This window comes from Ostreococcus lucimarinus, chromosome 2, assembly GCF_000092065.1.
Source record: "Ostreococcus lucimarinus CCE9901 chromosome 2, complete sequence".
Lineage (NCBI taxonomy): Eukaryota > Viridiplantae > Chlorophyta > Mamiellophyceae > Mamiellales > Bathycoccaceae > Ostreococcus > Ostreococcus sp. 'lucimarinus'.
In genome coordinates this window covers 649,124-672,077 of record NC_009356.1, presented here as the reverse complement: position 1 = coordinate 672,077, position 22,954 = coordinate 649,124, and the positions used below count along the sequence as shown (strand labels likewise).

At 47.1% G+C, this 22,954-nt stretch overlaps 11 protein-coding genes across 11 annotated transcripts; 5 read left to right on the top strand and 6 right to left on the bottom strand.

The window, feature by feature from the left end:
• Positions 1–37: 37 nt before the first annotated feature.
• Positions 38–3,993, bottom strand: HSP70B (Heat Shock Protein 70, chloroplast). The gene is made up of 3 exons (XM_001416174.1): positions 3,672–3,993; positions 344–3,558; positions 38–290 (listed from the first exon to the last, which is right to left on the bottom strand). Exons 1-2 carry the CDS (start codon positions 3,921–3,923, stop codon positions 1,723–1,725), a joined length of 2,088 nt encoding a protein of 695 aa, XP_001416211.1. The 5' UTR covers positions 3,924–3,993; the 3' UTR covers positions 38–290; positions 344–1,722.
• Positions 3,994–4,342: 349 nt separating this feature from the next.
• On the top strand, positions 4,343–5,344 carry Pac1 (Proteasome subunit alpha type 4-like protein; the record flags this gene model as incomplete). Its single annotated transcript, XM_001416418.1, has 7 exons — positions 4,343–4,353; positions 4,408–4,456; positions 4,511–4,612; positions 4,667–4,776; positions 4,826–4,969; positions 5,017–5,080; positions 5,129–5,344. 7 exons carry the CDS (start codon positions 4,343–4,345, stop codon positions 5,342–5,344), a joined length of 696 nt encoding a protein of 231 aa, XP_001416455.1.
• A 155-nt stretch (positions 5,345–5,499) lies between these two features.
• Positions 5,500–6,166, bottom strand: Orfan14 (predicted protein; the record flags this gene model as incomplete). The annotated part of the gene is made up of 5 exons (XM_001416173.1): positions 5,500–5,633; positions 5,685–5,721; positions 5,772–5,831; positions 5,905–6,094; positions 6,135–6,166. 5 exons carry the CDS (start codon positions 6,164–6,166, stop codon positions 5,500–5,502), a joined length of 453 nt encoding a protein of 150 aa, XP_001416210.1.
• A 295-nt stretch (positions 6,167–6,461) lies between these two features.
• Positions 6,462–7,973, top strand: OSTLU_48622 (predicted protein). The gene has a single exon (XM_001416417.1). The coding sequence runs from the start codon at positions 6,605–6,607 to the stop codon at positions 7,466–7,468; it is 864 nt and encodes a 287-aa protein (XP_001416454.1). The 5' UTR covers positions 6,462–6,604; the 3' UTR covers positions 7,469–7,973.
• A 1,175-nt stretch (positions 7,974–9,148) lies between these two features.
• On the top strand, positions 9,149–10,383 carry OSTLU_14296 (predicted protein; the record flags this gene model as incomplete). The annotated part of the gene is made up of 2 exons (XM_001416416.1): positions 9,149–10,132; positions 10,228–10,383. The coding sequence occupies 2 exons, from the start codon at positions 9,149–9,151 to the stop codon at positions 10,381–10,383; spliced, it is 1,140 nt and encodes a 379-aa protein (XP_001416453.1).
• A 408-nt stretch (positions 10,384–10,791) lies between these two features.
• Positions 10,792–13,272, bottom strand: OSTLU_48809 (predicted protein; the record flags this gene model as incomplete). Its single annotated transcript, XM_001416172.1, has 1 exon — positions 10,792–13,272. One exon carries the CDS (start codon positions 13,270–13,272, stop codon positions 11,119–11,121), a length of 2,154 nt encoding a protein of 717 aa, XP_001416209.1. The 3' UTR covers positions 10,792–11,118.
• Positions 13,273–13,793: 521 nt separating this feature from the next.
• Positions 13,794–14,183, top strand: Tf2aS (Transcription initiation factor IIA gamma chain, probable; the record flags this gene model as incomplete). Its single annotated transcript, XM_001416415.1, has 2 exons — positions 13,794–13,799; positions 13,848–14,183. The coding sequence occupies 2 exons, from the start codon at positions 13,794–13,796 to the stop codon at positions 14,181–14,183; spliced, it is 342 nt and encodes a 113-aa protein (XP_001416452.1).
• A 190-nt stretch (positions 14,184–14,373) lies between these two features.
• H2A (predicted protein) lies at positions 14,374–15,098 on the bottom strand (the record flags this gene model as incomplete). The annotated part of the gene is made up of 4 exons (XM_001416171.1): positions 14,374–14,523; positions 14,572–14,627; positions 14,679–14,742; positions 14,937–15,098. The coding sequence occupies 4 exons, from the start codon at positions 15,096–15,098 to the stop codon at positions 14,374–14,376; spliced, it is 432 nt and encodes a 143-aa protein (XP_001416208.1).
• A 324-nt stretch (positions 15,099–15,422) lies between these two features.
• On the top strand, positions 15,423–16,108 carry OSTLU_30164 (predicted protein; the record flags this gene model as incomplete). Its single annotated transcript, XM_001416414.1, has 4 exons — positions 15,423–15,471; positions 15,517–15,608; positions 15,655–15,807; positions 15,860–16,108. The coding sequence occupies exon 4, from the start codon at positions 15,890–15,892 to the stop codon at positions 16,106–16,108; it is 219 nt and encodes a 72-aa protein (XP_001416451.1). The 5' UTR covers positions 15,423–15,471; positions 15,517–15,608; positions 15,655–15,807; positions 15,860–15,889.
• Positions 16,109–20,593: 4,485 nt separating this feature from the next.
• On the bottom strand, positions 20,594–21,602 carry Rpb3 (DNA-directed RNA polymerase II subunit 3; the record flags this gene model as incomplete). The annotated part of the gene is made up of 2 exons (XM_001416170.1): positions 20,594–20,779; positions 20,832–21,602. The coding sequence occupies 2 exons, from the start codon at positions 21,600–21,602 to the stop codon at positions 20,594–20,596; spliced, it is 957 nt and encodes a 318-aa protein (XP_001416207.1).
• Positions 21,603–22,017: 415 nt separating this feature from the next.
• Positions 22,018–22,569, bottom strand: Rpl36 (60S ribosomal protein L36, probable; the record flags this gene model as incomplete). The annotated part of the gene is made up of 3 exons (XM_001416169.1): positions 22,018–22,113; positions 22,299–22,433; positions 22,483–22,569. The coding sequence occupies 3 exons, from the start codon at positions 22,567–22,569 to the stop codon at positions 22,018–22,020; spliced, it is 318 nt and encodes a 105-aa protein (XP_001416206.1).
• Positions 22,570–22,954: the final 385 nt, after the last annotated feature.

Genomic DNA, 22,954 nt, shown 5'->3' with positions numbered 1-22,954 from the left:
GAATTATCTCGCTTCTTCTTGCGTAATCTCTTTGACTGCGAACGCGACAGCTTCAAGTCAGCCGGCTGGTTGCTGATGATTGGTGCTGCGAGGCCCGGCTGTCAGGGAGTTTCTCAGATCGAAATAAGACAAAACCGTGTTGCGCGTACCTCTGAACTGATAACCGACTCCACACCCGTACCCGTAGATTCATGCACTTCGGTAGACACACACCGTGGAGTGACCACCTGAGGTGCTCTAGCCACTGAAGATTGGGTCCGTGGAACCGATGAACGAACGTGCGAGGATTGCTAGGAATTAGATTAGGATACGATGAGACGGTATAGGTGACAAAATTACGCACACAGATAGTCGGCGGTTGCACTATAACAGGAGTAGCAAAAGGCCTCTGTGGTGGAAACTGGATGTAACCAGAGCCACGCACTCTGCTTGGATCCTTGGAAGCAATCAGTCGGAGATAGATGAGCTTTCAAACGAATACCTTGATCTGCATCGTTAGATCATCGATCTCATTCTGAGTTTGCATCTTCGCAGCACGCCCTACTGTCCTGCTCCGACAGGTGACGCTCTCTGTCGTATTTGATTGTATACGTGCAGTTGTTTGTACGCTAGGTAATACCAACCCGCGATGTTCGGTACAAAATACAGTACAAACAGCAGAAAACCCGTATCTATATTGAAGCATTCAGACACTTCAGACATTTTAGCTCGACGGGATACTTCAGGTCTCAGCCCGGGCGCGTCCGTGTAGACGCTCTTACAGTCCACGAGCGTCACTGCTCATCTCGTGCTTATCTCATTTTACGGTAATCCAAATCTGAATCGCTATGCCAGAGAGGGGCGTGTTGGCGAGAGAAGACGAGCCTCCCCAAGTGGATGTTTCGTCCTTCTATGTAAGTTCCGACCAACTCTCATCTTGTGAAGAACCCGGCACTTCGATTGCGCGTGTTGTGAGTGAGGTAAGTAGCAAAGAGTGGATGATATCATGCAATGCGATGCTATATATTCGACGTCTTGTTCGCTTCCATAAAGATGCGTTCGAGAGCCATGCTGAACCAGCACTGCACTCAATATTGCAACAAATGCGAAACCTGCGAAGTGTTGTAAGCAAGTCAGCCCTACTCTGCGCAACAGAGATCATCGATGGATACGATACGTCCAAGATACTGAAGGATGAAGATTCGATCCAGCGATGCTTCTGTAATTTGATTGAGATGAACTCATCGGGGAAGAAATTTGTGGCTGTCGAAGCAAGGAAAGCACTGGCAGCGTTGTCGACTAATTTGTCGCTTACACTTGTGAACTTGTCTTTAGAAAATGTTGATAATCCAAACGCAAGTTTTCGAAGCGTTCTGATGCAGAATTTGAATGATTCTCTTCCCGGTGAGTCGTTTGGGACTATTTGTGAGGTGAGTTGAATTTGAGTGATTATGAAGTATATGGTTCAAGTCATTTCAAGGGCGAGGGCACGCGGGCAGTCTGGGAACGGAAATTAGAGGCCCTGGTACGGATTGCTTTCTACGAGTATTTCGTACAAACTGAATAAATGGTTCATATTTAGGTTCACGACAAACTCCCTGCAACAAGAGAAAGTGCACGTTCATTGCTCGAGAAAATGCGAAGTGCGGTGAAGTGAGGTCGGAAAGAATGTTCGGCGTGCGTATCATTAAATCATTTCACTGAGAAGCAAGACCGGGAGAAATTCGCCAAGTCGAAGTGAACTTATTTATCGCTGGAAAACTCTGCATCTATGACATCATCTTGAGAAGGATCAGTCGAAGCTTCTTGTCCGGTTTCAGAACCAGTCCCTTGATACATCGCCTGGCCCATCGCCATAACTTGCTGTTGCAAATCTTCTTGTGCGGTTTTCATCTTCTCTAAGTCATCACTCGCTATGGCTTGCTTGAGCTCAGCAACTTTTTCAAGAACTTTTTCTTTGACATCTTGCGGTATTTTTTCATCGAGTTCTTGCACTTGTTTTTCGGTTTGGTAAACCATAGAATCAGCACTGTTTCGCACCTCGACTTGTTCGCGCTTTGCTGCATCTTCGCTTGCAAATTTTTCCGCATCGGCGACCATGCGATCGACTTCATCAGACGAAAGCGTAGAAGCTCCAGTGATTTTAATGTCCTGTTTCTTGCCCGTGCCCTTGTCGCAAGCTTCGACCGAAAGGATACCGTTAGCATCTATGTCGAACTTGACCTCAATCTGCGGTACACCACGAGGAGCAGAGGGTATGCCGTCCAGTCTAAAGTTTCCAAGACTCTTGTTATCTTTGACGAATTCGCGCTCGCCTTGTAAAACATTGATTTCGACGCTGGTCTGTCCGTCAGCGGCCGTGGAAAACACTTCTGACTTCGATGTGGGAAGTGTTGTGTTTCGAGGTATAAGTTTTGTCATCACCCCTCCTAACGTTTCAAGGCCAAGGGATAACGGAGTCACATCAAGTAGAACGATGTCCGAGACTTCACCAGCGAGTACCCCAGCTTGCACAGCGGCGCCAAGTGCTACGACTTCATCGGGGTTTACGCTCATGTTCGGTTCCTTCTTAGTGAGACTCTTGACCAATTCGCGGATAGCAGGTATGCGTGTTGAGCCTCCAACAAGAATCACTTCGTCAACTTCCGCTAGACTTAACTTCGCGTCTTTCAGCGCTTGCTGAACAGGAACTTTGCAACGATTAATCAGATCATCGCATAGTTGCTCGAATTTTGGTCTGGTGAGAGAAGTGTCGATGTGTTTTGGTCCATCTGCCGTGGCAGTAATGAAAGGCAGCGAAATGGACGTTGACGAAGTGGTTGACAGTTCCATTTTCGCCTTCTCAGCAGCCTCGGTCAGTCTTTGTAACGCTTGTTTATCACTCATGAGATCGATGCCCTCAGATTTTTCAAAGTCGCCTGCCAACCACTCCACGATACGCTTGTCGAAATCATCACCGCCGAGGTGAGTATCGCCGGAAGTTGACAGAACCTCGAAGACACCATCTCCGACTTCAAGAACAGATACATCGAACGTACCACCTCCTAAATCGAAAATCAAAATAGTCTCGTTCGACTTACGATCAAAACCGTAAGCAAGTGAGGCTGCTGTCGGTTCATTGATAATTCGCAAAACTTCAATACCCGCAATCTGGCCAGCATCCTTAGTAGCCTGTCGTTGACTATCATTGAAGTACGCCGGCACAGTAACCACAGCTTTTGTTACTGCATCGCCAAGAAAACTAGCCGCATCATCGCACAACTTGCGAAGCACTTGAGCGGAGATTTCTTCGGCTGCAAACTGCTTTCCAAGTGCCGGGCACTCAATTTTCACCTTACCGGCACTGTTGACAACAGAGTATGGAATCTCTTTAGACTCACTGTTTACTTCGTCCATTTTGCGACCGATGAAACGTTTGACAGAAAAGAAGGTGTTTTCAGGATTCACGACCCCCTGTCGCTTCGCGATTTGTCCGACCAAGCGGTCACCAGTCTTCGTATACGCAACAACTGAAGGTGTCGTACGTCCGCCTTCAGCATTTGTAACTATAGTGGGAGAGCCACCTTCCATTGCGGCAACCTGTGGAACAAAAAATATATGTCGGTAAGTATCTTGAATTTAGCGAAAAATGTAGAACGTTCTCTTCAACATTCACACAACGCAGGGCTCGTTCAGCATAAAAGCTTACTTACCGCTGAGTTTGTAGTTCCGAGATCGATACCGACCACCTTTTCGGCGCGAACACACAACGACTGCTTCCGCGCGACGCGCGCGGAGTAACGTCGAGATTTCAACACATCAATGCCGGGTGTCAGCTTGCGGGTAGAGAGGTCAACAGAGCGTCCAGCACCGAAGGTCCTTTGAGCGCGGCTCGAGGCGGCGGCACCTTGAACTGAGAACGTTCGTGTGCTTTTTGTGAGGATATGTGGTGAGCTTGCGTACATTATGGCGATCGCAGACTTATGAAACTTTTCCAGTTGCTTGAGAGCGCCTCAGTCGCACGCTGTACAAGACGGCGCGAGAAGTGGCGCGGTGACGCCGCCGCGTGATGACCTAGGCAGGGTTCGAAGGTCCCTTCGATGCTGTTCTACGGGAAAAAAGAGTAAATCAGTGATATGATCCAAACGCAGTATAATATGTGCACGGTTGCGAGTAAAACGGATATTTTTTTCCGACTGGTTCCACAGGTCTGCAGGTTGGAATGTCCGATGGTCGGAGAACGAGCGAACTTGTGGAACCGAAGGCTCGACGACATTCCTTCGCGACGCGTGGCCACAACAACATTTGAACAATTTGCGATCAGTGGCATCGCACGGCGTTCAACTTGCGCCGCGAGCTTTTTGTGCGAACAGCTCTTATTCTAATGGCTCGCAGGTGAGACAGAGGCAACTTTTGTGCGCCTACAGATACAATTAACTGCGATCCTAGATACGACTCGCGGACGACAACGTTTAGTCCAGAAGGTCGTCTTTTCCAGGTTCGTCTAGATTTGACTGATCACACGTTACCATGTTCACAGATGCATGACTAGGTGGAGTATGCTCTCGAGTCGGTGAACCATGCTGGAACGTGCATAGGTCTGCACACAGAGAATGGCATATTGCTTGCTTCCGAGAAAAAGATTATGTCGAAGGTAGATCTTGATTGCATGATTTATAGTCTGAAGAGTTGAGCTTGTCTTATGCAGCTTCTCGAGCAAAGTAGTACGCCAGAAAAACTTTGGAAAATAGACCAGCATATAGTCGCTGCAATCGCTGGACTGAACGCAGACGCGATGATTCTGATAAATTTTGCGAGGTAAATTTGTGTCTAAATACTGGATTCCTCTTCTAACCGAGCCTTAAAGAGTGATTGCTGGGCGCTACAGAGCACGATATGGGACATTGATCCCAGTGGAGAATCTTGTGCAAGAATTGAGCGATCACAAACAAGGATACACACAATTCGGTGGCCTTCGGCCGTACGGAGTTGCTTTTCTCTTTGCGGGTTGGTAAGCGTTTTCGAGATTTTAAATCACAACGGCTTAACACAGTGCAGCGACGGGCGGAACGGATTCCAACTGTATCATAGTGAGCCATCCGGCAATTACAGTGCTTGGAAGGTATGCCTAGATATTTTACAAGCGTGAACGACGTCATCTGTTTCTCAGGCAGCAGCTATTGGTGCAAGTCATCAAGCGGCGCGTTCTATGCTGAAAACCGATTTTACCGAAGGGCTCAGCATAGATGAAGCAAAATCCGTCGCTTGCAAAGTATTACAAAAAACTATGGACTGTGTCAATTTGACAAGTGACAAAGTCGAAATGTTCTACTTAACTCGCAACAAAGATACAGGCGAAGTGTTTACGCAAACACTTTCGCTTTGACTTAAAGCATCGAAAGTAGAAACTCCCACATATTAGTGTTCTCGTTCGCAAGTGAAAGAGCCACTTCAACTTTGCACGCATAATGTACCTAGTACCTAGTCAACATGCATCGACCGCGAGATCTGGTAGCTATGGCTAATAATCGAATAACCGGGTCACATTTTTACATTCGGGCGAGTTTCAAATTTGTATCGTTTAGAAATTGATCCCTGTAATCTGAAACTTGTTGCAGCTGCGTCACAGCTAGTTTTCAGTAAAACTAATTGTTTATGCTTCGGATCTTCTTTGCCTGTATCTGCATTTTAAGCTTTGCATTCTGAGACTTTTTCAAGTGACTCACCGATTACTTCATGCTGTCCTACGCTTAGAAGCATTGTCTACACCGATAGGGTAAGATAGTGAAAGAAGAGGCTGGACACCGGCGTACGTCTTTTAAGAGTGAGCATTTGCAGAATTTTTCGGCAGTCACGTGCGGAGTAATTCGTCCCTACTTATAATAATTAGTCTGCTTCGGATGCGCTACGTGAAGATAGCTCGCCTGTATTTCAAGTACAACAAACTTGGCATGCATTTGAAGTTGGTGTGAGGTACTGCAACACGAATTCAAAGAATGCGCTGTGCTCGAGATGAGCGATCACCAGCTTGCGAGAAATGTGAGCTATCTGTAGCGTTTGATAGTCAGAACACAGGCGTAGAGGAACTGCCACAGGTGTGCGTTGACGAGCGGCGCCTGTTACCCTCAGCGTCGAACTGTCGAACACAACACCTCAGGACACAAAATTTCAAGGACAATACTTGTATAGCATGTTGAGTCGATATCATATGATATGATATTGCTTTTAGTAATGTTATCAGTATGTATTACTTTCCACGTCCCTAATATGTGCGCGCCGTCGAAGTGCTAATAACTCGCGACGACGCCACAACGCGCGCGTGGCGATCGAGAAGTGCTAACACCCCATACATTAGGGCGTGGAAAGTAATACATACGGATACTGTTAATGTTAACAGTAAGTAAGCTAAATCCACGTCATTAAAATAGGGAACCGCGGTTGCACAGTACGAAGACATCATGTGGTTTTGCGGAGTGCGTCAAAAGACAAGACAAGCGGCGGCACTGAACGCGCCGACCCGATACCGCTGCTTATCGTGGAAACGTAGAGCGTCCCCCGACTCCAAACTTCTCGACAGTAGGTGGCAATCTCTTCCTGCGCCTCATCTTCACGTATCGACGATTGGAGCGAGCAAACTACCTACCCGATGTTGCGACACTACTGGAAGGCGTGGGACTCAATCATTTCGAAAGTAGTTTTCTCCTGCGCTGACTGGTTAGGCTGGGAGCTCGACCCGCTGAGCCCCACCACCTCACATTTACCCGCCATAACCTCACCAACTCCTCTGATCACCAGCCTTCTCGTGTACTTGGTCACGGTCGTTGTATCGTACCGCGTCTTATCCGCAACAACAAACACAAAGATTTGGGATCCCACATGGTTAAAAGCATCGGTGATTTGCCACAATGCATTCCTCATATTACTAAGTTTGTATATGTGCATCGGTTGTATCGTCGAAGCATACAAAAGTGGATATAAGCTATGGGGAAATAAGTTCAACGTGAATGAAAAGCAGCTTGCGTTTTACATCTACCTCTTTTACGTGAGCAAGATATATGAGTTCGTTGATACATTCATAATGCTACTGAAGAGAAACTTACGCCAAGTAAGCTTTTTGCATGTCTACCATCACAGCACTATTTCGTTTATATGGTGGATGATCGCACGTCGAGCTCCGGGTGGGGATGCTTACTTCAGTGCAGCACTGAACTCTTGGGTACACGTGTGCATGTACACGTACTATCTGCTATCGGCTCTGATCGGGAAAAACAACGACAAACGTGTTAAGTACCTTTGGTGGGGTCGACATTTGACGCAGATGCAGATGCTTCAATTTCTATGCAATCTGTTACAGGCCGTGTACTGTGCATATTTTTCAGAATACCCGAAGTTCTTGTCAAAGATACTCCTTTTTTACATGATTAGCCTGCTGGCGCTGTTTGGACATTTCTATTACTCCAAGCACATCGCCACCGCGAAGCTCAGGAAAAAACACACCAAGAAGGCGTGATAGCAAGAAGAGAAATGCTGTAGAGATAATTTCGCAAATATATCACTGTCTCTGTACGATTTCTCATCTATGGGACGAACTGCGCGACTTCGACTTGTTAAGCGGCAAAATTGTTAATAAGAAATCTTTAACGGTACGTCGAGCTTTCAATAGCTCTATGTGAGGGCCAACTCGAATGTTTACTTCATGCCCTTTGCTAGCAAACCTAAACCACCAGCTTTCTCCCGCTTTTTGCTCGCCTTTCCCAAAACTGGCTTCGATTTGCCCTGACGTTTGGTCGCAAGTTTCATTGCATTGGCGATGCCATCTTCTGAAGATTCGTTCAACGCATCAAAAAGAAACTGCAATGCACAGCACTCTTCGGGAGTGAGATCAGGATGCCAGAAACGAACTATGAGAACGTAACGTGTTTGTGTTCGGCTTTCATTCGCGGTACTGTGTATGAAACTTGTATCTGCGATCATACCACGACCATTCATCCATTCACGTTTAAACTCCCCGACTTTCATCCAGCATTCGCCTTCAGGAACGTCCAAGCCCAAGTGCGATGTGAGTATGAAGTTTGTGTTATCGGTGTGCGGTTTTATCCCCGTGTCTGGTGCTTGTCGCGCGAAAAACACTTCGACAGATGGTACAGAATTTTTCCGCAAAAGTTCGACTGTCTTTGGAAACAACTTACAATTTGTGTCTTCCCAGACACAGCGGTCTTGTAGTACAAGGGTCTTCCAGTCGGGGCCGTATGCAATCGCTTCCTCCCTTGCCGCCGACGCCCAAATGTGATTTCCAAGCGTCGTTAGTCGTGGGTTTAGAAGCGCACTGTTTAGTTCATCTCGAATGATGGAGTATTCTTCTTCAAGTCGCATCATCCAAGTGAAATGGGGTGAACTGACATCGTGAAAGGGTTCAGCTGATAGTCCTGTTATGTAAGACGAAGCCTTTTGCAAACCTTTATCAGGATGGAAGCGAGTGTATTCTTGGCCTGCGGCCGCGAACGAAAGACTTTGCAGAACGCGTTTTGCGCTGGTTTCGCCGTACTGCAGTTTTAGGGCCTCGTAAATGCGTGAAACATAGACATCGTCGTCTCGGCTAGAGTGTAGCATCATGCGGCGCCCAGGCCGTCTAGACATATGAAAGACATGCTTACAGTGAAGTGGTCTCGCTATCGGTGAACCACAAGTATTCATTGCAAGTCCTCAAGTTCTACCACCGGAGAGTGACGCTGGAGTCAGTGTGGCGACAAGCGACCTCGCACGGAGGGGTCAAGAACACCGTAGCAACATAGTTCAACTTTGGTGTGTGGGCTGCACTGTCTTCGTGACTCGTCAAATACGAACTACCCACTGTACAATGTGCGCATGGGTTCGAACCCCATTCCTGGCAGAAAGACGAAAAAGAAGGAAAAAGCGCCAGGATGCCCGAGTGGTCTAAGGGGGTGGATTTAAGTCGTATTGTGTGAAAATTTTCTCCAATAGATAGAGATGGCGCGCCCGCATAATTTTTTTCCCTGCCTGAATATCTGAGCAGTCACGGTGGACTGTACGTCGGTGACCCTGACTTTGCGGGTGGATAGGTGGATAGCAGCATAGTAGCTGGCTGTTTCCACTCGCAATCGCGAGTTTGGGACGACGCATCTATCGCAAGATTGGATACGTCGACCCTAAAAGTATACAAGACGACTACATGGAGAAAGATCGCCAGTCAGCGTGGCTCGACGAGCTTTACTTTGAGCATAGCGCAACAAGGGAAGGCAAACATGTACAGCGTAGCAGTACTGGCCAAGCTATCACGAAAGATCTGCATAAGTTCTCAAATGCACTCTTGAACGCACTGCGTGTTCGCCAGATATTGCAATTCAACCAGGAACTTCTTATACTCACAGAGAAATTAGCAGAGAAAACAAACGAAGGGGACTTAATCGAAGCGTTGAATGCGTACGAAGATTTGCTTAGATTACATAAGTCGCGATCAAACGTGCGCTCAAAAACCGACATTGACATTGAGAGTTCCTTGACTAGTGTACACTGCTTTGTTCGGAATGCTACGTCGAGTTATTGTCAGTCAGCACTCGTGGTTGATGATCTTGTGAATGTTCTCCATATAGTGGATAAATTGGTTAGAATAGAGCTCCATCACGTTGTCGAAGATGCCGTCACTACGTCAATTCGCGAGACTATGGTTGCAAGATACGAAAATGCGCAAAATATGAATTTGGACAGGGGGCAAATACCAGCGAGAGTGAGCATGTTGCCTCTCAATACCTTGTACGAGACTATCCGAAGCTTTTTGTCGCAACTGCAAACATATTCGAAAGAAAGAAAGCCTTCTGAAGCGGTTAGTTTTGTTTTTGCCGCGATTGTCGGTACTTGGTCTTCGCTAGTTGAAAAATTTTTGGTCGAATATGATGACCACTTGAAAACTTGTGTTCTGGACAATTTGACGATAAAATTTGATAACTTGGTACAGTTAGACACAGCCGTGGAAGATATCGTCCTGGTCAACAGAATATGTAAAGCACAGCATGTGATATTTGTGAAGTTTCCGTTAACAATGGAGTATGACAATCCGCCGCTTCACACGGTGGTTAGTCAAGACTGCCGCGAAGTTTTTCCAGTGCTGCACACGCTCGCAGAATATTATGTGAAACTTGAAGAAAAACACTTCAAGGTGAGTATGCAAACGTTCTATGAAGCGTATAACGCGCACCATGATGGAGCACAAAATGTTTCATTGGATGACGTTTTTTTTGTTATTGGTCGGAGTACAAGGCGGGCTTTTGCGTTGACAGAGCCACATATCATCGCAACAATTTTACGCACGGTGAACAAGTTTCTCACAGATTTCTCAGAACAAACGATGAAAGTGTATCTGAATCAGAGTGTAGAGGTTATTGCAGAGGTATTTTGGATCGAAAATAAGGGCATGAGTAGCACATCAAATGTTACCGCCGGTGTGCACAACGCAGTCTTAGCCATGAATGCCACAAGTACCATGTCGATTCGCATACAAGAGCTCATAAAGGATGTGGAGTGCATGATGTCTAAGATTTTCACGACAGGTTTTGATACGAGTGAACTAACGAATAGCCTTGTTAGTTTGAGAATTTTATATGATGAGCTCAACAGCTGGCATGTTTCATGTGTGTCTAACTTGGTACGTGAACGCCTGAATCAGTTATCGACTGTATGTGAGCAGTTCGCACGCGGAAGCTACATAATATCAGAAGAAGCTTACCAGACTGTTGAGCGTACTGAATCGTGGGTAAGTGATATATTGGTCTTTCTCTTGCACCATTTCCGCGTGGCGACAAAAGTGATGATCAAGGAAAGTTCTGAGCTCTTTATCCAGCTCGCAAGCGAAGGCTTATCGACACGACTGGAAAATATTGTGAAAACGCGTTTAAGCTTTAATCATTTAGGTGCTTTAAAGTTCGAGCGAGAACTACGAGTAATGATTTCTGGGCTATCGGGTGCGAGCAGTTTTCGAGTGAGAGAAAATTTTGCACGTCTTACACAACTTAGTGTCGTATTGAGTGCAGAGACTCAAAACGAAGTTGAAAATTATCTGGTTGATATGAGGCATCAGTCTTCGTGGAAACTATCAGAGAGTGATGCTCAGAAGATTGTTTCTCTAAGAGTAGATTTGGCATAGAACTAGTCTACGAACGTTATGTTGCTGTCACTGTCCATAACCCACACCCCGAGAGCCGTATACTCACTCATGCAAGCATCAAGGACACCTGATAAGCCACTTTTCGTCGCCAGCTGACGAACTATAGAAGCGCTTATGAATTGATTCGAGTGATCACTAGCCCAGTTCCGTAGAAGCAAATACAAATTCTCGACGGGATCCGAGCGTAGTGCTGTTGACGACTTGTGAATTTCTAGACTCGCCTTCGACATCTTCATCAGGTTGAGTGCCTGTTCGATATCTTTCCCGGAGACAATAGGTGCCCAACGGAGCCGTGCGAGAGCTTCTGCAAGTCGAATGATAGATAGTAGCGTACGAGCGGTGGTATAACCAGTCGCCTCACTTCCAGCTTCATCTTCAACCTGACGAATACCGGCATATGCACTGGCGATGTCGTCTGCAAGGTCTTCCGGGATGTAAGGGTCAAAATGCCGCGCGACATCTATGTAAGCTCGCAGTTCAGAGGTTGAGACTGGATCAAAACTTGTGGACGGTGGGCGACCTTCGCGATGTACGCTCATAACATGGCGAGCCAGTTCAATGTCAGAGTCGGGATCAGGAACGTCCAAAATAAGCCACATCAAATCAAACCTACTTAGGAGTGCCGCCGGTAGATTAATATTCTCCTGGGGTGTAGCAGCTGTATTGTATCTACCAAATGCCGGATTTGCTGCTGCGAGGACTGTTGTTCGTGCATTTAGAGTTGTGGTTATCCCAGCTTTCGCGATACTGACGGTTTGCTGCTCCATGACTTCATGTATAGCCGTTCGATCGCTTTCTTCCATTTTATCGAATTCGTCTATGCAGCATATACCTTTATCAGCTAGTACGAGCGCACCACCTTCTAGCACTAATTCGCTTGTAATGTTATCTCTTTGAATTGACGCTGTAAGACCTACACCACTGCTGCCCCGCCCAGTTGTATAAACTCCGCGAGTTGCAATAGAGACTATCTGTTTCAACAGCTGGGATTTGGCAACACCGGGATCGCCCATAAGACAAACATGAACATCACCACGAATCTTGACACCATCTTGGAGTGTTCTCGTTACTCCACCACATAGCAACAGTAAAAGAGCTTTTTTTATGTCAACGTGGCCATAAATTTCAGGGGCAATAGATTTTGCTAAGTGCGTGTATATGTCTGGGGTTTCTCTGAGCTTATGCAGCCTCTCCAGCACCTCCGGAGTCGCATCCGAGCTAGTTGTCTTCGACTTATGCGGTGTGACCGACATTGCATACAAGTATGTGGTCGAAACAAGACTTGAGTTGCCCAAGTATCCAACACTTGGACGTGGTAGGAAAACTCCACTGATATCAATTGTATCTCCCGGAGCAAGCTTTCTAGTCATTTCACCGATCAGTGATATCGACATTGACCTAGGAACGTGACCGATCGGCACGTCTTCTGACATTTCTTGCACTTTGACCTCCTGGTATTTTGCAAATTTTGACGCCCGTGTTTCAATGAATAGTGCAAACTTTTTGTTGCAAGTTTGCGATTGGCAGAACTGCTTCGGGATGAATTCGTTGCCATTGATTTCTTGGAAGTACTCGTGTCCACAACCTTCACATGTATAGCAGGCTACCTTGATGAGCGGCTTCACATCAGTTATCCGTGTACACATGCCTTTGAAAGTGACATAGTGCCCTATCATATTAGCCCGTATGTCGCGCATCTTGAGAGATTTAGTTCCTTTCAGGGGTTTGAAGAAAACATCAAATGCACGTCGTAACACTTCGGGTGCTGGATTTTCGCTTCGCTCGCCAATATCATCGGAATGCCGCTGCAGAAACACGTCTAGATCATCTTCACCGACTTCAGAGAGTGAAGCACTCGAAGACGCCAGGTTTTTTATCAATCCGTCAATTTCTTCCGCAAATAAAGTAGCGTAGCGTTTGCAATTCGACGTGATCCGGTCTAAGAGTTCCTCGCGCTCTTCAAGTGCCCCGCAAAACTCTTTCACGTCCTGCAAATCGATGTCCACGCAACAACTTTGGCGGTCCAAAACTTTTTGCAGCGCGCGCCGGTAATGTGGGCTGCCGTCTCTCCCTTCGAATGTCTGAAGAAACTCTCGTATAAGCTCCCGCTCTCGCGTGTATGCTTCATCGGCCATGCTTTCGCGCGCGTAGAGGTGTCGTTTGACGACGTGTTCAAATTCGAACGCAGAGTATTCAAAAGACAAGAGACAGCTACGTGTATCTGGCGGAAAAATTTATATCGCCCCTTTAGAGAGTACCTACACACATGACGAGTCATGATGGCAGCGCGGTGTAACGATAAGCTCTGGACTGATAGGCACTTTATGAGTTTGAATATATTCACATGTATATGAATCGGAGTCGTGAAGATGGCGTATTTTGCGGTCTCTGTCACATATGTTACTGTGATTGGAATTAGCTAATATATAACATGCTTTTGCCGGCCTGAAGTCGGCCTGATAGCAAACACGCAAACGGTCCTTTAAGAATCCTCCCAGCTGCCAACAAAGCCCCGGCTAGCGAAGGGCGAACTCGTCGCGGTTTTTCGAATAGTCGCCGTTAATTTCGAAGACGGTAGCGCGTGGTAATAGTGGCTATATCTCGTAGGCAACCGACCCGTCGCGTCAAAGAAAACGAAAGGCCACAAAGAGCGACGATGTCGGTAAGTACTCGCAACACATTTACAACTTTTACTAATAACAGTAACTAGCTCGAACTGTATCGTAGATCAAGCTTAGGAATGGCGCTGACTGATGCCCTAGACGAGTTGGTCATCAGTGGAGTATTATCGCCAACGATCGCCATGAAGGTGCTTAGTGAGTTCGATAAAAGTGTGTGTAGGTCACTTCGAGCTTCGAAAGTAAAGGCGAGCGTAAAGGGTCAGCTACATACGTATCGCTTTTGTGGAAACGTCTGGACATTTATTGTCGAGAATGCGATCGTGAATATCGCAGATGTGGACGTCCAGTCTAAGGAGGTCAGAGTGCAACTGCTCAAAGTCGTGGCTTGTGACAGTAAACTCGGAGACGTGAGCGGTAGTGTGTAGAAGTAATTTAGAGGTTGGACAAAAAGACGTTGTTATTCATACATTTCAGTGCTCAGGCACTCCTTTCGTAGGCCATGTACGTGCCCATAAAGCTTCATGGTACAGCACACTGATACTGAGTTGCACTTGCGCGGCACTCCATCGCGCTCATCTCGACGAGATTTCGCATAGTTAAATGGTTTACTCGTGCTTACTCGCCTTTTTTCGCAGACTTGTTCATCAGCGACTTGTGAATGTGCGGGATAACACCACCACCGGCAATGGTAGCCTTGATGAGCATGTCGAGCTCTTCATCACCACGAATGGCAAGTTGGAGGTGGCGAGGAGTAATACGTTTCACCTATTCTATACGTCAGGTGCCATATCGACTTGTTCATCATAAACTTACCTTCAAGTCTTTGGATGCGTTGCCCGCCAATTCTAACACTTCCGCCGTCAAGTACTCTGCCCTACAAGTCAATTTTTCTGAGAATCACTTGCACACTTTTCACTTACCAAGAATGGCGGCCGAGTAAACCGCCGCAGTGGCGCCGACGCGTCCACCAGATGCAGCACGATTCTGTCATAAAAATGAGTACATGTTTAACGACGATCAGTTAAGACGTATACACGAATGACTCTTGGAAATCGAACACGAGTTAGAGCGTTCAAATTTAAACGGTCGAATCGCGCGCCGAGTGGCAGTGCCTCAAATCCGTGTCGACGTCCCGACCGCGGTCTACGCGCCACCGCCCCGTCGAAAAAAAAACATACCTTCAGAAATCGGTGGATACGACCGACCGGGAATTGTAAACCGGCTTTGACCGAACGAGAAGTTGGCTTGCGCTTGTCACCTTTTTTCGACGACATCGTGCCCTTCGCCCCCTTACCGGAAAGGCCTTTACCGGACAGTCCCTTGGCTCCTTTACCAGACATGAGTTAAGAGCAAAAGATTTTTCGTTTGGGTGTGCGACAGACGGATCTGGTGAAGACGCGTCGGATGGTGACGTCGCGCGTGACGGTTATGCTGTACACTTTCGCAGTTTCACTCGAGCGCCGCGATTCGGAAAGTAGTGCGATCGTACACATAGGTGTCTCAATGACAATATATGGAACTGTACAATTTCCGAGGCGGGAGAAAACTTGTGCACGAATCGCGCGAGGACGCGGAGAGTTGGTGAGCCGCACGATGTTACTTATTCCGTAGCGCGCCGCGCCCGATCACCTGACATCGCGATGATTAATCGACCTGGGCGACCCCAGGAACCGATTGAACGGCAATTTGAATTCGTCCGAACATGCGAGCCCAGTAAGTTGAGTCCTCGTATACTTTCTATTCTATCGAGTTGTACAGGCAAGAGAGACATCGCCTTTGTGACGCTGGCAACCTCCATACATCGTTCACATCAATTTGAGCGGCAGCACTATGGCCAGAGGCTTTCTAAGGTGGGCGCACATAGCCTTTCAGAAGGATTTTTCTCAACTGTTACAGATGTGCAAGCACGTTCGCGCCTTACAAATTTGCAACAGATTTCTTCGCGTGCCCGTAACGCTGGAAGACATCGAAAACGGTGGGGTTTGTGAGATACTGAAGCAACTTATTGTTTTAGGTCGCATTAATCTTGCTTTCGGTGTTGCAAAAATTGTAAGTTCTCTCATACTTATGTTCCCAGTCTCTGAAACTCATCCACTGCTAGCTCGGGGTCGATACGACTTGGCTTGTCACGATGATCATAGCTAGAAAAACGTTGATTGTCAATAATTGTCTATCGAGTGTAGACTTTGTGGGCTGTGAAGCACGAATTCTCAGGAGTGTCTTACTATTGGCGCTGTGTGACCGCAGAACGATAGATAGCAACCGTGCAGAATATTGCGATAGTCACCTCATCGGCAAAAAGGTAGCGAGCTTATTTCTCTCCAATCGAGTCTCTCCATTCGAGTCTTAGCTTTTGTAGCAGTGTGGCACAGAGTTCGTTTGCCATGGACATGTTAAACTTTTGTCGGGACGTTCTCAGCAGTTGGACGTTGAACTGATGTGGACAGTTCGACGACAGCAGCATCCTTCGAAGGTGAATTTACAAAAGCGCCCCACTATCAGTTTTAATATTTGCACAGGGCGATCAACTAGAGAACATTTGCCCGAAGTTGCACAGAAAATTCCTTTCCCACATTTTTCCGACGAGTGCAAACCAGTGCAACTCCACGAAGGTACTTTTTAAAATTGTTTCGTTGTTTTATTCTTATTACTTTCACAGGGCTGTTTCGAAAAGCTTTTCACTCGATCGAAGCGTGAAGACGGTCACTTGGAGATGGTATCTTATGATTTCTCAAGTATTTGCAGACTTAACGAATGTTGACAGTTGGAAGTGGGACGCCGCGATAACGTCGGTCAAAGGTCAGTGTTAGGAATGTATAACAGAGTCGTGGAGCGTGCCGCTGATTAGACCGATCAGTTTCATGTGTCTACGACTGAGCTATAAAGCTATCCAGGTTGCATGTTTGCGAGTGAACAAACCGTTAACAAACCCGGGCTAGGGGTGAGACGAGGAAATGTATGAAATATTTGTGTTTTAGCCACGCAGGGGATTACGTAGAGCGAGATGCGAGCGTGATCTCCCCGAGCACTTAACGCCGCGTAGTATACTAAGTTGTGAGTAAAGGCCGATGATAGAATTGCATCATACGAGTCTTCTATCATCGAAACTATTGTCGATACCACGCCCACCGTGGTTTGAGGATTGTAGAGGTATCTAAGCGAGCGTTTAGCTCATCAAATCAACTTGATCTTACTGAGAGCGATGTACTGTAATCTCAAATTAGTCAATGGTTTGGAGTGATTCGAGGCAAGTCCTTACCGTGCCAGCAGCAAATACCAGGGAAGTGGTCAAAAAACCAAAATACAAAAGCGGAGTGGGAACTCCCGCAAGCTGCGTCATCTAGAGCTAAATGTTAGAAAACCCCAAATTGATATCGAAACTAACACTACCTCGATGATGTCTTGGTCATAGCTCGGCATGGCAATCGCCGCTTGCGACGGGAGGGTCGCAACTGTTCGGATCGGATTAAAACGCGGTCAGCCACTAGGCACGCAGATTTCCGAGTCGCCACAGTGCGAATGCACGTGGATAGGCGTAAGAACGTCAAAAAAATCCCACAATTACTGTATACGCACCTAGAGTTGCGGTAGCTTTCATAGCGTTATTTAGTTCGAAGTTGGACGCGGCGGAGGGTTTCGCACGCGCAACGCGGGAACCGGTGCGCTGGGAGCGCCGCGAAGTGCAGAGCTCTCTAGCTACCGGTACACTGAAGCGTGTGAAGGAACACGTGGTAAGCATTTTGTACGATAGGTTTGCGTCTGCGTGGGGCCGTCTGAGGTGAAGCGCGCTCGCTGTGACGAGTATCGCCTGCCTCAGTGGATCGTTATCCGCTGTGACATTTCCAACACGATTTTTCACTCTATTTTTCCATGTTATGATACAAATTGACCGCATCAACTGATGGACTGAAGTATAAAATGCGACCATAAACCGCGACGGACAATATCTCACATGGGTGATATCGCATGTGGGAATATTACACCGGTTGACCGTCGAGAAGTCACGCGGCAGCGTGCGCCGTGGGTACTGAGGGACATCAGTTCTTCGTTGTGCGTAGACTGACCCCTTTAGGACTCGCATCTCGCACTGGTCAGTATTTGCTGCCTCATGATGCTGAAAACACGTGTGGCGAGGCACGTGAAGCTCGACCAAAATAGCCGCCAGTGTTATCAAAGGTCGTCCGGAAAAGGATGGCCGCGCGATTTTAAAAGCCCGCGTGCGGGCGTCCGCGCTTGCACCGACATGAAGGCAAATGTCGACATCATCATAGCCGGAGGAGGTCTTGGGGGGCTATTTGCTGCGATATGTCTCGTTCAGCAGGGAATGAACGTTACTGTGCTGGAGAGAACAAAAGAGTATAAACCGTTAGGTGGTCCCATTCAGCTCGCTAGCAATGGCATGGGTGTTGCGCATGCTATCAGTGATGAACTCGCGAAGAATATACGAGCAGCTAGTCGGCCGTTTTGGTCTACAAAGAGTGGGATCCGAGACGGCATCACCTCCGAATGGATGTTTACATTTGATGCCATAACACAAATACCATGCGAGGACAGTCTACCGTTTTCGATTTGTATCGATAGATCGGATCTTCAATCCGTTTTGCTAGAAGAATTAAATCGAGTCTCTACCGATAGAGAAGTAGTGAGAATGGGGACTGCAGTATCAAGGTACTTCGAATCAGACAAAGGAGTAGAAGTTTTTCTTGAGAATGGAGAAACACTGTCGTGCGACATCTTAATAGGCGCAGATGGTATTTGGAGTACGGTGCGTTCGCAAATGTTCGATGAAGTTTCAAGTACAGTTAATGATCGTTTTGCGATAGCTTCATACACTGGCTTCAAACTTTACAGCGGTCTGCCGATTTCGAACTCTTCAGATTATTTCGATCTTGGGTATAGTGCCTTCATTGGACCTGATCACTATTTTGTGGTTTGTCCAGATCGTTTTGGTCGAGTGCAGTGGTATGCATTTGTAAAGGCGCTACCTCGCACACCCACGTCTACGCCATCGAAGAAAACGCTCACAAACACTTTTAAGGATTGGGCACCTGAAGTAAGGAACCTGATAGCTGCCACGGACGAGGGGGGTATAATCCAACGTGACTTGCTCGATCGAACGCCAAGTATAAGGAAAAGCTGGGCGAAAGGAAATGTCGTCTTGCTTGGAGACTCGTGTCACGCAACTATGCCAAACATTGGTCAAGGAACTGGTCTGGCATTCGAAGATGGTTACATGTTGGCACAAATGTTGTCTAAACTCAACTCACGGTCCGAAATTTCTGAGATCTTGCAGCGATTCTATCGTCGTCGAATCGTACGCACGGCAGTCGTGCAGGGATTGGGACGATTGAATAGTGAAGCAATCAAACTGTTGACACCACTACTTCCGGTTCGCCCCGTGGTTGACTTTATACTTTCACCACTATTACCTGCACGCACGCAGTTAGAAAAAACCCGTGAAAGTAGAAAGCAATACACACCCCCTTACGCGAACCAGGCTTCGCGGCAAGCTCGCGCTTAGTCACCGCGTGTCCCTTGTCGAGACCGACCGAAATGTTATCCTTCATATCCGCCAGCACGTTTATCGCGTCTCACTGCCGCCGCCGACGAACGCCCTGCCAACACAGGTTCGCGCTCATTTCTCGTGGAGTTATTAGAACTGTGTCAGATAATACACATAAGTATTAGGCCTTCTACTCCTATAATATGAGTATCGTATTATACTACAAGAATACCTATGTTGATATGATTTCGCGAAATATCGTGTAATTTCGCGTAATAGAAAGGGGCTTGAAAGCCCCAGTTGTAAATCCATACCGTGCGCGAAGAAACACGATATGATATGTATAAACCCGCTAAACGTACAGACCCCGCTGAGACCGCGGGACTCGTTGGTTTCAAGTTTTTGAATACGTGCACTCAGCCTCTGCATACCGTGCGCGTTCTGCTTGGCAACAGCAAACACCGAAGACGCTCGAGACACAAAGGTAACGAAAGTGATTTTGGCTGGCTGATTACATACTTTCGAGATATCTGAACGACGCCGACGTGCGCCCTGCTTCAGGCGAAATGGTTTGTGTGGACGATCCGAGCGTGAATAGAGCTCTTCCGTGGACGGAAAAATATCGGCCAGTGGGTTTGAGTGAAGTGGTTGCACATAAAGCGATAGTTGATGTCATCAACAAGTTTGCGGATGGCGGCCAGCACCTGAAGTAAGGAACCTGATAGCTGCCACGGACGAGGGGGGTATAATCCAACGTGACTTGCTCGATCGAACGCCAAGTATAAGGAAAAGCTGGGCGAAAGGAAATGTCGTCTTGCTTGGAGACTCGTGTCACGCAACTATGCCAAACATTGGTCAAGGAACTGGTCTGGCATTCGAAGATGGTTACATGTTGGCACAAATGTTGTCTAAACTCAACTCACGGTCCGAAATTTCTGAGATCTTGCAGCGATTCTATCGTCGTCGAATCGTACGCACGGCAGTCGTGCAGGGATTGGGACGATTGAATAGTGAAGCAATCAAACTGTTGACACCACTACTTCCGGTTCGCCCCGTGGTTGACTTTATACTTTCACCACTATTACCTGCAGTCTTTTATCTGCAATTCAAATATTGTTACTCGTTCTGCCCATTTCGAATGGACGTACACGAAAGTCGTCGATACGCGGAAGAAATGAAAAGCAGACACATGGTTGAAACTTTGAATGCTTTGACGAGAGTAAACGACTCACTGTGAGTGGCTTTTGTGTGACCTATGGCAGTTCGCAGTAACAATTACAAACCTAGAATGAGTCACTTTCTATCGTTTCAAGTTCACCCTACGACACATAATTATTGAATTTCTAATTTGTCAAAACACGAACTTACTCCTATAGTATCCAGTTTACTTTGTAAAATATGCACTGCCTGTAGAACAACCTCCTCAACTTTCAATACTCCAGTTGACTCAACGATGAAAGTAAAACAGTCCAGACCGGGCCGCACATCAATCAATCCAGGCTTTCCGAGCTCGTTTACCTGTCAAGGTCAAGAGTTCATTTATATAGATGAAACGAATGTTGAATCTTACCTTCTTCATAACTTCACCATCGTAAGTACATGACTCTGGAGAGGTGAGAGTAAAAGTATCCGTGTCGGCGTCATATTTAAACATTTTGGATGGATCGCTCTCCACGATCGCTGCCTTTTCCGGTCCTGCATTGTGACGTTTAAAGTTGTGGTAAAGAATTCTAGTCTGGCTCTTACCATTTAGCGAGTTCAGGAGGCCGTGATTGATGTCAATCAAGGGAGTGTACTTAAACACGGCCGTAGCGACTGGGGACCACTTGGCATGATCCTTACCAGTGCCTTTTCTTGCGATACATTTCAACGATAACTGCTGGTTTTTGCGTAGTTTTGCTATCAGAATCCCGCCTGACTTCGCAGAACCACCACCTGTCCCCCCAAAGCTCACTGGTTTTACTCTTTCGTCGTGTGAGATCAGATCGTCGCTCGTGACGTCCCTTGTCTGGTCGCTCTGACATCGCACATTGAGTTCCAAGTGCACATCTGTTGCGGTATCATCGTCTCCAGTGTACTCGTAAGGCTTCACGAGTTCTGAAGCTTTTGTGCTGTCAAGGGGGATCAGACCCAAGCGGTGTGCCAAGAACTCATCACACAGAACAGAGGAGTTTTCTATCACCTCGACTAAGTCAATTGAAACAGTTGGGACATCCGCTATCATTAGCCGCCTGAGTGCGTTTGCTAGGCTGACATCAACTCCTTTCAAATCGAAAATGATAGTTTCGTCCTCTAAACGTGCCACTGTCACTGAAGCACCGGTTTCTTCCCCCGGAATCATCTTGACTAGGTTCCAGAAACACGCGAAACAGGAGTTGCGTACGATGATGGTACGAAGTCGAGTGAATGTCGATGCCTTTGTATAGGATTCCGTAGAAAGAGCGCTTCGTTTGTGTCGCGCAACTTTGAACGACGCGCAGTGGAGCCGGCTCGAGATTCGAGGGGCTAGCTGAGATCTTAGACGAGGCAGCTGTAGGATTAGTTTTTCGTGATTTCAGGAATGCGTACGAGCTAGTAGAACACCAGTGTCACCAGTTACTTCATCGTAGCGAGAGAGTTTACCGAAGAGTCGCCGGTGATGGACAGTGAACGTGGTTTGTTTGCTGTCGGGGTAGTGATCGTCTTTTGTAAAGTTGTGAAGTCTTCAATGACGAACTACAATCGATTGAAGTTACGAACTTGAATCTATTTACGTTTTACTTGCTCTCGGGAGCAGGCGCTTTTCGGCTAGCCTTTCGCATAAGGTTTCCCATTTCCTCTCGCTTTTTCTTGGCGCGCAGGTGCGTCCCAAGCTGTTGGCAGGAAAGTTCAGTCGTTAGTCGGCGGACGCGCACGGCAATCGACGAAAATAGACGGCCATGAACAATGCACTGCAGAGTATTATCGATTCATAAGTCCACTCCACGAATGCAGATCGAGAACGGGGTCGACGGGTGCTTCTCGCGCGCAAAGCCCTAAAGAATGATATGGTACGCACCTTTCTCTTTGCCAACTTCAGGGCACGTTTGTCCCGCCCGTTCTTGAGCAGTTCGACGAGACGCTTTTCGTAAGGTGCTGAGCCTGCCACTTCCCGGATGAGGCCGCGAATCATTCCAACACGCTTACCACAACGCTACGCACGCAGTTAGAAAAAACCCGTGAAAGTAGAAAGCAATACACACCCCCTTACGCGAACCAGGCTTCGCGGCAAGCTCGCGCTTAGTCACCGCGTGTCCCTTGTCGAGACCGACCGAAATGTTATCCTTCATATCCGCCAGCACGTTTATCGCGTCTCACTGCCGCCGCCGACGAACGCCCTGCCAACACAGGTTCGCGCTCATTTCTCGTGGAGTTATTAGAACTGTGTCAGATAATACACATAAGTATTAGGCCTTCTACTCCTATAATATGAGTATCGTATTATACTACAAGAATACCTATGTTGATATGATTTCGCGAAATATCGTGTAATTTCGCGTAATAGAAAGGGGCTTGAAAGCCCCAGTTGTAAATCCATACCGTGCGCGAAGAAACACGATATGATATGTATAAACCCGCTAAACGTACAGACCCCGCTGAGACCGCGGGACTCGTTGGTTTCAAGTTTTTGAATACGTGCACTCAGCCTCTGCATACCGTGCGCGTTCTGCTTGG

Coding starts and splice junctions, on each gene's coding strand:
- HSP70B (XM_001416174.1), bottom strand. CDS start 3,923: ATGTACGCAAGCTCACCACATATCCTCACAAAAAGCACACGAACGTTC. Junction 3,559..3,671: donor TCGGAACTACAAACTCAGCG/GTAAGTAAGCTT, acceptor TTTGTTCCACAG/GTTGCCGCAATGGAAGGTGG.
- OSTLU_48622 (XM_001416417.1), top strand. CDS start 6,605: ATGTTGCGACACTACTGGAAGGCGTGGGACTCAATCATTTCGAAAGTA.